Source organism: Ascaphus truei, chromosome 3 (genome assembly GCF_040206685.1).
Source record: "Ascaphus truei isolate aAscTru1 chromosome 3, aAscTru1.hap1, whole genome shotgun sequence".
Lineage (NCBI taxonomy): Eukaryota > Metazoa > Chordata > Amphibia > Anura > Ascaphidae > Ascaphus > Ascaphus truei.
The window spans coordinates 44,657,063-44,673,786 of NC_134485.1; the positions used below are offsets into that span (position 1 = coordinate 44,657,063).

Here is a 16,724-nt window from a genome sequence, read left to right on the forward strand (position 1 = left end):
CAGTTGTATAGATCTGGGATAGGTTGTCCCAAAATTATTAGCCACGGTTCCCTAGGTATGTTCTTTCCTAGTATTCGTATTAGAATCTGAATAGTCTCATCCCATAAGCATGTCAGTTTATTGCATGACCACTAGATGTGTGACATCCGACCCCTTTGTCCACGTTGTCTCCAGCATACTGGTGACACAGTTGGGAATATTTTGAGCAGTTTGAGCGGGGTGTACTGTAGTACCATTGATATAGTTTTTTATATGAGTAATCCTTAGCTGTTATGTATACAGTATAGAAGCCTTTGCTGTTGCTTTCTAGATGTCTCTGCAGCCCTCTAAATCACTGGTGGATTCTAATTCCCTTTCCACGCCATCTGTGCGTCTTTTGCTTCCTTGCCCTCATTCACTAGCATTTCGTATAGGTTTGAGGTGATACCTTTTCCTGCATCCCCCTTTTGGCACATTAGCTCAAAAGGGGTCATATCTTCTTGGAATTAAGGGAAAACATATTTAATTCCTTTAATACAAGTGTGTTCTGAAGCACATTGCTTTGCAATACACTTATTGCAGCTAGCAATTAGTGCACCTTTTCATGTGAGCTCAGCTCTGAAGAGAAAAGGAAAACACAGGGCACATTTCCAGCATAGTAACAAAATTGTTACTGGCGAAGACTAAGTCTTACTACCTTTGGGTAGACTTGGCTCCTATGTGTTGCCTACTCACAATGTAGCAGGTTTAAAGAGGCATATCCAAAGCTCAGGGAATCTGTTCTCAAGAGTGGGGGTCGAGTAGTTGGTACCTCAGTATAGAAGAAAGAGAGTAACCATTGCACAGATCAACTTGATTAAGACTTTATATATATATATTATATATATATATATATATATATACATATATATATATATATATATATATATATATACAGTGTTCGACAAACCAATACATTTGCTCGCCCCGGGCGAGTGGATTTAACCCCCGGGCGAGTAAATATTGGCCCAAGCAGCACACGTTTGGTACTAGGTGGCGAGTAGATTTTTTTGTGTGCTGAGTAGATTTTTTGGTGATTTGTCAACCACTGTGTATATATATATATATATATATATATATATATATATATATATATATACACACACAGTGGTTGACAAATCACCAAAAAATCTACTCGGCCAATAGGAGCTTGCCACAATGTTAAATCCACTCGCCCGGGGTGTGCAAATGTATAGGTTTGTTGAACACTGTATATATATATGAATCACACTTACAATGTGTGCAATATTTAAAGCATATAACACATATAGTGTATGACAACGTGATCTTTCTCACCACCACCGTTCCCTAGGGTGTGGCTGGTGGTCCTGCAATTATGTCCTGCCCTGCCGGTGTCTCCCTCGGGGTCCGTGGTGATAGCCTCCTGACAGACTCGTGGACTTGCTATCCAGCCGAAAAGCCGAAACCGAAAGTGATTCCAGGGATACCGGAAGTGATGCCGTGGAGCCAAGGGAGATGCCGGCAGGGCTGAGACGCCACTCCAAACAGCTGATATTAGCAGGAGAGGTGCTCAAGGAACACAAAGGAGCCCGAGGATAAAGTGCTTTTTAGTGCGAAACGCGTATGTGGTGCACTTTTTATCTTTTTGTCCATTACACTTCAAAATATATATTATTTATTGGGGTCACCTCGTGATTATTTTTGCTATGCGGTTGTGCTCCATTTTCATCTCTATTGCTCTGTATGGTAAACAATAAGAGAAGGGCACCAGGAACTTTTCTTTAACTTTATTCACAGGAACCACATACTAACTTCTTTCTTCCCCCCACCCACCCCCTCGTACTTTACTAGTCAATATGACATTCTAGTTAGTAGCATTAATTAAACGAGCAATCCAAGTAATATCCTACAGTACATGTGTTTTTTTTTTTATAAATCAGTTCTGTATTAGTAGATAATACCTCAACATTTGCTTTATTATTATTATTTCAACTCTTAATGCCATTTTTAATGAGTTTTAATATATTGAGCATCCTTTGATTTCTATAGCAGGTTTAAGCACACTCCCCCAGCAGTGCAAGTTATTTTCAACAATTTCCTGTTTGTGATCATTTGTTGTCAATATTCCCAGCAGTTTGAGCTGCAAACTGTAACAATAGATAATGCTACCTTAGTAATATAGGAATACATTGTAGCTGCTGAGTTACGCTGACTGAAGAATTGATTGAAACTGAAAAGCAACCATTTAGTGAACCCTGGGAAGCAGGATCTTTGCTGATCGATCAAAGGAAAATGAATCGATTGGCAGCTTAGGTAATTCGTTTTCAATAAAGAAATCAAGGGTTGCATATATTAAAACAAAACCTTTTTTTAAGTGCCATGTGGACTGCCTCTTTAATAACAACAGACGGCACTTTCTAGAAGGTGGTTGTGGCTAGGTTCTGGCTAGTCATCCTTCCCCATGTGATAGACAGTGGTGATACACTTTAGCTATACCTGCAGTTAACCATCTAGGGCCCTTAAGTAGTATTCCACAGGGGTGCTAAACTAGCATAAATTGAGAAGGTATGTACCCCATATAGACAGAGAGGGTCACAGGTATTTCATGTAAACCTCATGAAACCATGGGCTGATGTTCAGTCTTAGATTTTCTCACACCATTAGCCTTTATCCTTCTATTATTGTTTGCCCAGGTCTATCAAAGCCACAAAGAAAGGAATAGTGAACTATTTAAACATTTTCAAATAATGTGCGTCAACTCAACATATACCTAGTCTGTGCCAATAGTGGGAAATTTCCCTTGTGTTTAGCTCTGTTTTTTATTTAGAGAAAAAAAGAATATAAATTGCAAATGATCATTGTATTTAAAACAGAATGATTCACACTATAAAAAACATGGTGCACCATTGTTTAACAATATGTAATAATTATACCATTAGTACTAGTACTAATCGTTAGTTAAGCAACATAAAGATCTGAAAGCCAACTGAATTATGCAAATTTTACTTACATCTAATACTATGCTATATCAATCTTTATGTTATCTCAATCATATAAGGTATATATATATGATTTGTGCATAAACAAATTCCCCCAAATCTCAATGAACTGAAGCAACATTGTAAAGAAGAGTGGGCCAAAATTCCTCCACAACAATGTGAGAGACTGATAAAGTCATACAGAAAACGATTACTTCATGTTATTGCTGCTAAAGGTGGTTCTACAAGCTATTGAATCATAAGGTATACTTAGTTTTCCACACATGGCTTCTCCATTTTGGCTTTATTTTTGTTAAATAAATCATGACACGGTGTAATATGTCATGTGTTGTTGTTCCTCTGAAGTTGTATTTACCTAATTTTTAGACCTTCTAAGGAACAGATGATTGTTATTATGTCCTTATATATAAAACCATAGAATTCAAAGAGGGTGTACTTTCTTTTTCACACAACTGTATATAATGAAAAATTAATAGACGATACCGTTCTGTGGCTAACGAAATTCTTTTATTTGTGCGAGCTTTCGAGATACATTGATCTCTTCTTCCGGCGATGGTACATTGAATAAAGCAGGCAAGGGTTTAATAAAAACGCTGCATATAAGAATGTTATCTAATAATAATAATAGCATGTTCATGTATTGCACTGCTAGTTTTACGTAGCGCTTTACAGAGATATTTTGCAGGCACAGGTCCCTGCCCCATGGAGCTTACAATCTATGTTTTTGGTGCCTGGGCACAGTGAGATAAAATGACTTGCCCAAGTTCACAAGGAGCCAACACCGGGAACAGAACCAGGTTCCATGTTTGAAGCTCAGTGCCAGTCAGTGTCTTTACTCACTGAGCCACTTCTTCTCCCCTGTGACTGAAACCTAACACCCCCCTGTATAGTATGCGATATATGACTTGAGGTGTTAAATAGTCCCTGAATGTTAGTGATGTAAGAGTGTGTGTATGTAAATATAACTTTGTAAAGAGTCCACAGTGTATACAGCGCTTTACAAAAGGTGTGTGTGGATTGAGAGTGTATATTAATGATGTGGGTAGGTATGGAAATGTAAGAAGCTGTAGCATTACTAAAAGTGTGTGTATATACTATGCGGTCCCTATTAGTATATAGGGATGGAATTACATAGAGAATTTGTATGTGTAAGAGACAGCTGTGTGTGCATACATATAGTGCAGTATGTATAGACATGGCCTTTAGCACTCATGGGAAGAGAGTTCTCTAATGTCAGTAGTGACTCATAAAACTTCGGTCTCGGTTTAGGCCATCGCTAAGTGTCTCGAACAGTTGCATACAATTGTATTCATGCAACTGTTTCTCTTTCGGTATGCTAAGATTACCTTTGAGTATGGCCACCTTCAGATTATTCATCTTGTGGCCAGAGTCAGAGAAATGTTTGCCGACAGGACTGTCTTTTGTTCCACGTGTGATGCTGTGGCGATGCAGATTCATTCTCTTGTTTAGCCCCTGCCCCGTCTTACCTATGTAATAGCAGCCCCCTGGGCATTTCATGCACATGATGAGGTACACAACATTGCTGGAGGAACAGGTGAACCTTCCTCTGATTTTGTACTCCAGATTCCTGTGTGGTATTTGTAGTGTGCCCTCTGTGTGAAGCATTGCGCAGGTTTTGCATCTTGTGTCCTGGCATGGTCTTGTCCCGCATTCAGTTGTACTGTTGAATACTTTACTCCTCACCATCATAGTGGTCCCGGTTGTCTGGAGGTATGTGTCATTTCTGAATGTGAAGTAGTTATGGGTCAGAATAAATTTGATGCATTTAGTCACTGTCTCTGTGAGTGGCTCCTGCGGTCCCAGAAAGTATCTGCAGACTGAAATCCCATCTTTGTGGGGGATGTTAGTGTAAAGTGACTCTACATCTATGGCTGCTAGTAGTGTGCCTGTTGGGAGGGGGCCAATGGCATTAAGTATGTGAAGCAGGTTGGTGGTGTCCTGGATATAGCTGGATGTGTTCCTGACAAGGGGTTTAAAATGCCTTCCACCCAGCCAGAACTACTCTCGGTCAGTGTGCAGATCCAGAGATAATAGGGAGCCCAGGGTTACCCTCTTTGTGAAATTTTAGGGAGCATGTAGAATGTGCCAGGTTTTGGGTTAGCTGGTATCAGGTCCAGAATGTGTACTCGTGTAGATCGAGAGTGTTTTAATGATCCTGTTGAGTTCTCTCATTTATTTTTTTGTTGGATACTCCTGCAGTTTGGTGTATTAATTAATATATAAGATTAGCTCACTATTCCTTTCTTTGTGGCTTTGATAGATCTGGGAAAACAATATTACAAGGATTAGACACAAAACAATGATCCCAGCACTCATAGTGCTGGGAACATTGTTTGTGTCTATTGTTTGTTTGGAGAAAATAGGGTTCATCCTTGTTCCACGTTGCACCATCTAATCTCTACTACATCTACTGTATTTTATTTTGAGTGCTGTCTATTTTTTGTTTTGTTAAATATTACAAGGGTAGACACTAATTGTACTTGAACATCTAAGATTGAGCATACAGATGCAGTGGCCATTATTCGAACAAATCACAAAGCTGTTTTTGTGTGCGCTGCTGTACTCCACGCGGCATTAACGCGGCCAATCACCCCTGGCACACGTGTTTACCGCGGTTGCTTTGTTTGAATTTCATGGATTCTGTTTCTGTGTGCAATGAAATGCAATGAAATTAATTAATTGTAATGTGTACAGTACTGTGCTACTGTGTTACTGTGTTAATTTCAGGTGTTTAAAAACCAGAGCACTAAAATGCCATTTTCTGCACTCGCATGCACTCGCGTCTAAAGGCGGTACGGTTTGAAGAAATCACGCGCCATGACATGGGTATTCCGAGGTATACAACTCGTTAAGTGTTCGAATAACGGCCGCTGCATCTGTATATGGCACATATGTATAATGCAATTTGTTAGTTGGGAATAGATTTATAATGGTGTGATAGGCTGCATTCTCAACCAAAAAGAAAATGTGGAGAGGATTTATCTATCATTTATTTTTACATGGGGCATAATTATGTTTTGTTTATTAATTAGGGTTAACAAAAATATTTTTTTGTATTTTGATAATAAAGATGTTGATCAGTGATCTCAAAGTTTGATTATAGTTGTTCTTTTTGAGGGATTATTATTGAGGGAATTCCCAGTGTTCTTATTCGGGTACTTTTTTCTTCAAATGTAGTATAATAATCTTATCCATGAACACCTGCAATTCATTATGTAATAATCTGGCTCGAGGGTCAAACGCTCACTTAGCTGGTAAACTTTTGGGGGCAGGGCCTCCCTTTGCCTTATGTTGTAATGTACCTGTTGCACGTATCCCCATTGTTTGTAATTTATTTACGTTGTATTGTCATTTTGTAAAGCGCTGCATACATTGTGGGTGATACATAAATAAAATGATACATACATACAACTCTTGTGCAGATTCAACTGGATGACTAAGGAATGCTGACCGTTCAACACATGGCTTCATGAGGTCTACGTGAAATACCTGTGCATTAATCTATACATCTACAGTGCCACCCAAAACATTGGGCTTTGGGTTTTTCCTATTTCGGCCTAAAGTGATGGGGTAATTGTCTTATTTATTTTTTCTGTCGATGGATAAGAGTCTTTCTAACAAACAACTGCACCAAGTGAAGGAGATAGTTGCATCATTTTGGGATGTCTTTGCAGAGATTCTTGAAAAGTACCAACTGATTAAACGTAACATTGTAACAGACCATGGTGTAAAGGTCAGACTAAAGCCTAGAACAATTCCAAAACCTCTGTACTGTATGAGATAACAAATATGCTAAAACTGGGAAAAGGTGGGGGAATCGAGATATATTGGGTGTAGCCCAATATCTCATCCCAAAAACGATGGCACAACACGATTTGGAATTGATTTCCAAGAGTTTTATGCTATGTCGCCCATTCAATGGCTCATATTAATGAGTCAGTGAACTGTTTGGGTAAAGAAGAAGATGCATTTATTTCTATGATAAATTTATTAAAAGAATACTGGCAAATTCCGGTATTGCGAGACACAAGAGAAAAAAACAGCATTTGCTACACGTCAAAGACTATTTCAGTTCTCGAGGATGCCATTTGGGCTACTCAGTGCTCCTGCGACATTCCTAAGGCTGAGCTTATACAGCCGGCGATGGCGATGCAACCGATGATGTTACCCGTCGCTGTCACCATTGCGATAGTTGTAATTTGTTGTTTGGAGATGTCGCTGGCTACAAGGCCAGTGACGTCAGCAAAGGGGAAGGCAGACGGGCGGAGAAGCTCCTTGATTGACTTATAGCCAGTCACATGTGGAGACCATCTCTTCAAAAACCAAATTCCACTGACTACCAGATTTTTGGTAGCGCTGTCGCTCTATCGCGCCATCGCGTCCACTATAAGCACTGGCGACGGCGACAATGCATTTGTTTTGATGCGACATCACTGTCGCCATCGCTGGCACTATAAGCGCAGCCTTAGGATGACAACCTGTTACAAGGCCACACAGGGTATGGCGCCGCTTTCCTAGATTATATTGTCATGTATAGTACCGATTGGGAAAGTTCAGTTGACAGCAATCTTCGGGCCCCTGAGAAAGGCACGGTTGATAGCAAACCCTTCAAAGTGCCTCCTTGGTGGTCAAGAGGTACAGTACCTAAGCTACATGGTAATCAATGAGGTACTAAAGCCAAAGGTTGAAAAATGGGAGACAGTCCTGCAGACAAAGAAGCAGGTGAGACCCTTTTTGCGGATGGCGGGGAACTATTGACGATTTATACCAGAGTTTGCAACAATTGCTGCTCCTCTAATGGATCTAGCCAAATGTGATTCCATGGAAAGCTGCATGTCAGGATTCATTTCTGAGATTAAAGGACTTGCTCTGTAGTGCTGGACATAGTTTCTGTGTGAGGACATAGATGGGGAAGAGCACCCAGTCCTTTATATCAGCCAAACAATACATCCACAAGAAACCCGTTTTTCTGCTATTTGAAAGTGTCTATATGACACTCGGGTATTATCTCTTGGGGCACAAACTTTTAACAGCCAGTAGAGTGTCAAGTGCTAGTACGGAGTCCCTAGTCATGAGCATACTTAAAATCTTTCTGTGGAGCTTCAATGGGGGTAGTAATCCCTCTTGTATTATTTAGCCATCCCAAAATACTACTGTATACCTATTAACATACCAGATCTAAGTTTGCTTCAAAAATAAATCCTACAAAATAACATATCATAACAATACATTATTTTTCCACCTAGCTATAAAAACAGTGATGTACTGTTTGGCATAAAACATATTTAGAAGATAAACATTTATCATAAAACACAGTACATTTGTTATCAGCGTCCTTCCAAGTGACTTAAACACACTCACATAGTTTCCATTTGTATGATTTCTTCATCATATAGCATTGCATAAAAGTTTTTTTTGGATAGACATGGGGTATTCTAGTGGTACCAGAGCCAGTCCAATTCATGGCAAGAAACCCGATGTGTGCTCTTTGGAACAAATTAAATATAAATGAAAGACACAGCATAAGTATTATTACCTACAGTAAACATATCAACATGCATGTACTATAACAAGTTACACCTAAAGAAATTAAAACATTTATATTTATGACATATAACAAATTCAAAATATTGTTTGTAATGGTTTATTGTACACAGAAAATAGCGACTTCAGAGGTTTGAAGCTTAGCGGGCAGGGGTTTACTTTTCTTATTGTCTGATTTTGATTGTTGCAGTTATTGTATTACAATTCTCTGTACTGTATTGTATCTTTTGTAAAGCGTGTGGGGGCGATAGAAATAAATAAATATATGTAACAAAAGAAGTATTAGAGAACTGAAAAAGTAAAATAGAGCTTGTACAGACAAAGCTCTTATATAACAAAGCGGTCGCTGCTTATCTTCATGGGGCGCAAGCAGCCGAACCAGGGAAACTACGCCAGTTCTAAAATATGTTCATGAAAAGGTGCCACACTCTCCAGATATAACGTTAAAACCAGTTTATTGCATCCAACAAGGTAAAAGAGTATTCTTTTACTTTGGTGGATGCAATACACAGGCTTTATGTTTATACCTGTAGAGTGCGGTGGACTTTCACTTTTTCATATAAATAAATATATACATACAACAAACTGGGAAAAAATCGCTTTGCTTAAACAAAAGATGAAAAATGTAGAACACCAATCCAGGATGTGTGTGCCAGTAGGGGGAACTAAAGATTCATTTTCATTTCCTGGCTGCCTTTTCTTGTCTCCTGGACTGTATGTGTTCCTGTAACACAGTGTAATCATCAGGGCAAACATCAAATAGCTATCAGGATGCCTGTGATCACACGTGCTCTCACATCCCCACTATTTACATTGGCTGTACCTATATTGCTTAAACCCTTTTGATCTCAAGCAACCCACCATACCTCGTTTTTCCCTTTGTCTCTTTATCTGACTGTGCAGTTCAAGGGCACTGTTTCATTCCCTTCATTTTATTGTTTGAACTCAGAACTGAAGCTCTGGAGATTTTTCTCTCTCATTATCCATTTTATGTTTAATATGTTCCCAACTTTTAGCACTCAGAATCAGTGGAAAGTGCCACTTTCTCACTTTAAGCATTTTATTGCAATGTTGTGATGTTCACTGCTTATTTATAAATGCAAAATGCTAGTAGACATTTTTGCAAACGTCTGTTTTGGAAGCTTAACACCTTGTCGGCCAAATGGTTGGTAGGTGTTATTTGAAAGTGTGTTATACAGTATATATCAATAGAGACATATGTGTGAAATCTTCCTATCATGCAATGTCAGGTATTTCACGCACACTACAGTACATGCTGTGCTCCCTGTCCCAGACCCCTTTGTCTTCCCCAAGTAGGTGGTAAGAAATCAGACAGTATTTTCCTCTTCTAGTTAAGGGAAGTTTTAAGTAGAGGACATGGACAATGAATACATTTTACAGAAAATAACAGAAAGAGGGCAAATTTTAAATAAAGGGTTTATAAATAAGGAGAGCTGCAAAACCTAGGGTAAGACAATAGTATTTGTCTCTGTGTGTGTGTGTGTGTGTGTGTGTGTGTGTGTGTGTGTGTGTGTGTGTATATATATATATATATATATATATATATAATCTTACTTTAGCTCCATCACTAAAGGAGTAATTAATAATTGAATAAATATGATCTCCATCAAGTCCTCTGAGAAAAACAATAGGACATCGTTCAGTATTGCATATGCCCAATATATCGGAAAGTTATCTAGTGTATATAAAATACTGAAGAAGTACCTCCCCGCACAGTGTGTGTGCGTGTGCGTGTGTGTTATGTGTGTATATATTCAGTGGCAGTGCATTCTGCATATGGCTGATTGTAATGATCTCCCCGTTTGTACAGTGCCCGGGTTGTAAATGACCTGATTTGCGGAGAAGGGTAACGTTGGAAGTGTGCAGTACAGATCAGCCCCCCTCTTCTCCAGTCTCACACAGCAGCAGCAGGGTTCAGCTTCTGTATCTCCTCCCCCTTTTCAAGTGCTGTTTGGTTGCTGTGCTGAGCCAGGTCCCAGAGTGAGGCGAGCTGGTGCCGGGCGCTGAGGGAGCAGCAGCATCAGCCAGCCAGCTAGAGAAGGAGTGACAGAGGAGGGCTGGGCTCATCTGAGCAGTGCTGTGCTGTGTGACTACTGAATGACGCTGTGGAGTGCCTCTCATCCTACTGCACACCTGCATCCTAAGGATTAATACACTACAAGTGCAAAGCAATACTATAAACTCCAGCACACTGCCCTGTTCTGGAGCTAGAAGAAGTAGATAGAGATCATTTGAACGAAAAACACTGGCAATCAAAGGCAAAACTGCTGGTTGCGAATGGGATGCAGTGAAACACCCCACAGCTTAAAAGTCATCTGAGAAACCAAACGTTTGCTGCCCAGCCTGAGGACAAGTTTGTGGACCACTTTCCTGGAACTCTGCTCTTTTTCTCAAGGAAGGGATGTGATTGGGGTCCGCAATGGTAACAAGGAGCAGCATACCACTGACCCACTAAAACATCTAGGATATGTGGTACTATACTAAGCAGAGTGCTGGGTCTTTAATGGATCATAAAGTGTTCAGTGCAAGACCACAACCTAAAGTTTGTACTCGTTTTCTATAATCTGCAAGGGTACCTCTCCCATTTAAACTCCATCTGTGCTGGAATTAGGCTCTCTACCAATTTTTGGATCTCATTTAATATGTAAACATGGGTCTTCTAGCCCCAGTCCTGCTCTGTGGATTTTTATGTTTTCAGGTTTTTGGTAAGTTGAACATTTCTTTTCTGTTCTCGCAAATACTGGCTTTTCTGAGGCTATTTTTAGAGAAGCACATGGATGAAATTAGTGAGCTGAAATAAGTAAAATGCCTTGCTATGTACTGTAGCTGGGAGCTGGAGGTGGGATGTTTTCAATAAGCATTTTTTTCTTTCTTTAGCCAACACTGTGGTGGATATGGGAAATGTGTTAAAAAAAACAAAAAAAAAAACTCCTAAGAGCCATAGAAAATGACTGTTTAAAAAGTTAAACATTTTATTTTGAACTATGTTTATGCCAAGTGATGCACAAATAATAGTGGTAATTGATACAAGAGATAAGTTAATGATCTACTTGCCTCCACACAAATATACATAACAGTAGGGAATTTACCTGCAGTATTAGTATTATGGTTAGATCAGGTACACAGAGAAGCAGCATCATGTTCAGCATTCCCACAGTATAATCATTTTCAGAGTGGTACAGTAGATCAAAGACAGTTGGAATTGATTTGAACAGGTATGTGCATCCCTATAAAGTCAACTGGGACTTGCATTCAGTCCACATCTGTTTGCCTTTTGTTCAAGCTAATCGCTGTTTAGAAACTTAAGCATAAAAGAGCCATTTGTAGCTGTTACATTTGTATGTAATTAATTACCCAATCAGTAATTTATACTTATGGGATTTAGTTTATATATATATACATATATATATAGATGTATATATCTATACATATATACACACACACACACATATATATCACACACACACAACAGAATATTGCTATCTGGTGTATGACTTTTGAAGCAAAAAACGCACTCCTGAATTGGGTTACAATAAGGAAAAATCATCTTGTTGTTCAAAGCCTCTAATTCATACCTTTTCTGAGAACCCATTTGTACTTAACAGAACCCATTCTAGCAACCTTTACATCTTGCTCTTGGGCACTTGGCTCTACTGGCTTCTTCACTGCTCTTCAAGCCACAGATAGGATTGCCACTGTTGTTCTAAAGAATAGAGATTGTGACTGCATCTTGCAAACACATATATGTGTACCATGTTTTGTTTACTGGAACTGGAGTTCAAGTTATATTCAAATGAAAGAGAAATGGAACTTGTTTTGGTTTTTTTTTACGGTGGGGGACTTCTCCTATCTTCCCCTCATTCAATAGGGTGAAAAGCGGTGTAGCACACAGTAATGGAATGCACAGTTAAGGAGTCATCAGCTTTCCCTCACCTAGATGGACGTTAAATGGTTAACTGTGCATTACCATGCTTCTCACTATTGTCAGTATTCACAAAGTGCTTTCCCTGTGTTAACTCCCATTGACATAAATGGCAGTTAACGCAGGATCCTGATATGATATCCGATATTGGATCTGAGCAAATCGCCCTCTATGTTGAATAGGAGACATTCTCTTCACCTGAATGGAAGTTGATGAATCGCTAACTGTGTGTCACTCTACTTCTCGCAACATTGGAAAGGAGCCTTTGTGTGAGAGTGGAGAAAACATGTTAATAGCTCTACCCAGTGCTGTTTCATAAAATGAGCATTAGACTGTAGATTATATTGGATAGAGCATAGTGAAAGATAGGTTAGAATAAGAGATAACCAATTAAAATGACAACACTTGTTCATTCCCCCCTATCAACATATACACCCTAAATATACATATGGGTATATAAATAGATATGTACTGCTTGAGCATTATGATATATATACATATCATGTTAGATACATACTGAAAACATAGAACAGATGCCACTGCTTAGCATGTTGATGGTTAGTATGTGGGATCACTAGTAAGTTCTGTTCTTTCTTGTTAATGTGTTTTTCAGATCAAAAGGTGAAATAGGGTTCTTGAAGTTGCTTCGAACATCTCACAAGTGATATTATCTCTACACTTACATATTAAAAAATGGGGCTTTTTTAATGGTGTGACGTCTGCTTTATTTTATTGAAAAGAATGGGAGACTGTAGATTATTAATGATATTATAAATAACATGTAAAGGTAAACAAACTAGCCAGTTTAAAGACTGGGACATAATGAGCCTGGGGCACTCCTTGCCAAAGCTCTGCCACAATCATTTGTCAGCCTCTAAGAATATAAAATGTAACTTTGTGGTCTGATTTAAAACAGACATCTCGACCTATATTTACTAAGTGATGTTGTTCTGTAACAAACCTTCCGGCGCTGGAAGACATGTTGTGGCTAAATCACTTGAATGAGCTTTAATGCATTTCCTGGCACAGGGATGTGTCTTAGGGTATAGAACTGCTTATCAAAAAGTGACCACAGTGCCCTGTGGTACAGTAACTAACCATATCTTTTAGTGTGGCAGTTTCGCAGTATTGGGTATGCAGTATTTCTCTGGTACCTGTTCAATATGCTGTGAAGTGCTGCTTAGTAAACATGGCCCACTAACTCTGTAGTGATTCAGATCATATAACATCTGGCACCTTACTGCTTTCCAGGAATTTGCTGCACCTATCCTTGAAATACAGAACATTTTATATGTAACTAGAACATTGTATGCACAATAGATTGAACATCTGTAAACAAATGTATGTAGTAGTCCTCGATGAACTAATAACTAGGGCATGGCTTTGGTCATTTCAGTGTGTTAATGATAGCTTTTTTTTTATTTTTTACTTTAGGCAATATCGGCAAAACTCTTCATTAATTAAAATCAAGAGGAGCTCTTCCTTCTCTCCCTCCACCAGTGACAGTTGTGTGTATTGATAGGCTGAATATTTCAGTGGAGAATAGAGAAAAACACCAGTGCCAAATATAGTATCTGAATTCTCCCATAGGAAAGAGAATGCAAATAGAGCATCTTTGATTAACTCTTACCCTATACCCAATGCGCTTCAAAAACTAAAGGGATTAGGTATTTTTTTGGTCTTCCAACTGACACCATAATCTGTGGTTTTCACTGTCATTATGATGTCCCCTTTATTCTTATATATGTTACAATTATTTGTAGTGCTATCCAAGGTATCTTAATATAAGCATGAAGAATCTATGTTTAAAAAAAAAAAAGCAAAAAAGTTGTCCTTAAACTCAAATCATCTGATTGCAAGCTACTTAATGTGCCTCAATGCCACATACAGTATCCTACTGTTCTCCATTGCATGGTTGATTAGCATGGCAATGCACTTACAGTAGTAGTGTTCATGTACTCCATATACATTTGGGCATTTTCTTACTGGAAGGTAAAAAAAGAAGACACAATGTGTCTGTTCACGACCCTTCCAAAGAAATCTTTGTGTTGTATTTCTTGCAAATGGAAGAGGATATTGTAATAAGCAGTTCTTATATTTATTTATTTATTTCAATCCCATGTGTACACATTGACCTACTTAAAATTATCATTAATATTTATTCCTGCAGCAGAGTAACTGTAAAGCAATCAGCTACTCCAATAAATAGGCCAGGCTACAAACAGAATATTAGAGCAGGGCAGCGTATTTTGACTATGAATTTCTAATTTGTGACCCTTTTAATCATTCTATGGAGATGTGCTTTTGTTACCCATATGTTTAATATACATTTTCTTAAGCAGTTCACGTTTACACCATGAAAATCATCCACAATTATTTTCATGGAATTTTTACTATTGATTGCAGTCATTCAAAGGACATTTTACTAAGGGAAATGTATCACACAGAACCTTTGCCAGATCTGCCATGATCCTCTACATGCTGTTCCCGTACCCCTGCTAATAACCAATAAGTCATACAGCAATGGTTACCTTTCTATCGGTGATGGTGGTAGTAATGATTCATGTTGCTCATTCCACCATGACTGCTGGACTGAAGGGTAGTTTTTAAGCGGTTCTACCACTTACTTGTCTATTCAGCTTGTGCTTGGACATAAAGGAATACTGTATGTTATTTATTCTCTTAGAATGAGGCTTGGAAATCTATACTCATCCTCATTATGCAATGCACCCTGTCTATTTTTGGTGAAAGGTTTGAATTGTGTTTTCACTTATTTAGTGACGTTTTATTTTTTTGCCTGGTATGCTGATTAGAGCAAGCACATGCCATGCAAACCCTATCTTTCGAAAACAAATAGATTCACTTATACCCCAGTTTCAGATCATGGCTCACTGCCATGCTTCTGATTGATTTTGCCCCACAGAATAAACAGTTAGGGCCTCCACTTTATTGCCATGTTTCAGTTGCATTTTCCTCTTGGGAACAGAGCCATATGGAAAAAAGATTTCTTTAATGTGCTTTAAGATTGTGGCTCTGTTTTGGAAGATAGCAAGGCTAGATCCAGTGGCATGCATTACTGATTTTATATGACTAGGCTGGTAAGAGCTTGGCAATGCTAATGTTTATATCCCGATCTCAAGATTTGATTTATTGGGTCATATCTCCAGACTCTTATTGCACTGGCAACACCATGCAGCACAAGTGTAGTTACTGTTAAACCATGGGCTAGTTATAGTATATATACAAGGAGCAGCTCACTAAGTAAAGACACTGACTGGCACTGAGTTTTACACAGTGGAACCTGGTTCAATTCCCATTGTCAGCTGTTTGTGAATTTGGGTAAGTCACCTTATCTCCCTGTGCCTCAGGCACCAAAACATAGATTATAAGCTCTAAAGGGTCTGTGTCTGCAAAATGTCTCTGTAAAGTACTACATAAAACTAGCACCACTATACAAGAACAAATATTTATTGTTATTATATACAGTGTAAAGAACTGTGAAAGTGACAGAGTGAGTCTGAGAAGATTGGTGTTGCAAAATGCAATTAATGTATAAGGCTGGGTTGAATTTAGCAATGTGACAAAACAACATGGGGGTCTTGGAATATTTTGTTCAGAGGCAAATTAATAACATTTATCTATGGGTAAAAATAGAGATGAACAAATTATTCACTGTTAATTCCCCAAAATATTTCCTGTTCATGTGTTGGTCATGGTGACTGATTCTGATTTATATATGTTACAATTGGTCAACTACGGACCTCCAAGAGCAATGCATAACTGGTCAATGTGATTCAACTATTTCATAACGTATTCCAATTTCATACTTAACATATTTGCTGCCATGTGGTCTACAATAGTTTCAATAGTGTGATTTGAAATGCATTACTCACCTTTCAAGTAATAGGAAAATTATAGCTTCAGTCAGGTTTATCAGTACATTAGCCTGAAAGAGGACAAGCTATACAGTAGGTCAATCAAGTTCCTGCACCAGGATATCGATTGAGGGGAAGGAAGAAATAAAGTATACTGTATCTGATCTAAGAAAATTGAGTCAAAATGTATTTCTTAGCCCCAAATTTGATGAAATTAATATACAGTACTATAGAACAGGGGAGCGCAAACTTTTCATGCTGAGCCCCTCTGCCGGACAGATCCCGTGCCCCCTCTCTTACCTGGCAGAAGTGTCAAATGACGCTCAGGGGTCACGTGACGTCTGGATTTGATGCCGGTGACCA

At 38.7% G+C, this 16,724-nt stretch overlaps 1 protein-coding gene across 13 annotated transcripts in view; it reads left to right on the forward strand.

Annotated features, from left to right (window-relative positions):
- Positions 1-16,724, forward strand: part of ROBO2 (roundabout guidance receptor 2) — a 1,224,910-nt gene that overhangs the window by 666,211 nt on the left and 541,975 nt on the right. The window contains exon 1 of one of the 13 annotated variants that reach the window (XM_075593981.1): positions 10,404-11,269. The exons of the other annotated variants lie outside the window; for them this stretch is intronic. Coding sequence (XP_075450096.1) covers positions 11,215-11,269 — 55 coding nt within the window. The 5' untranslated portion in view covers positions 10,404-11,214. Of the gene's footprint in view, positions 1-10,403; positions 11,270-16,724 lie in introns of those variants that run through there. 13 annotated transcript variants of the gene reach the window in all.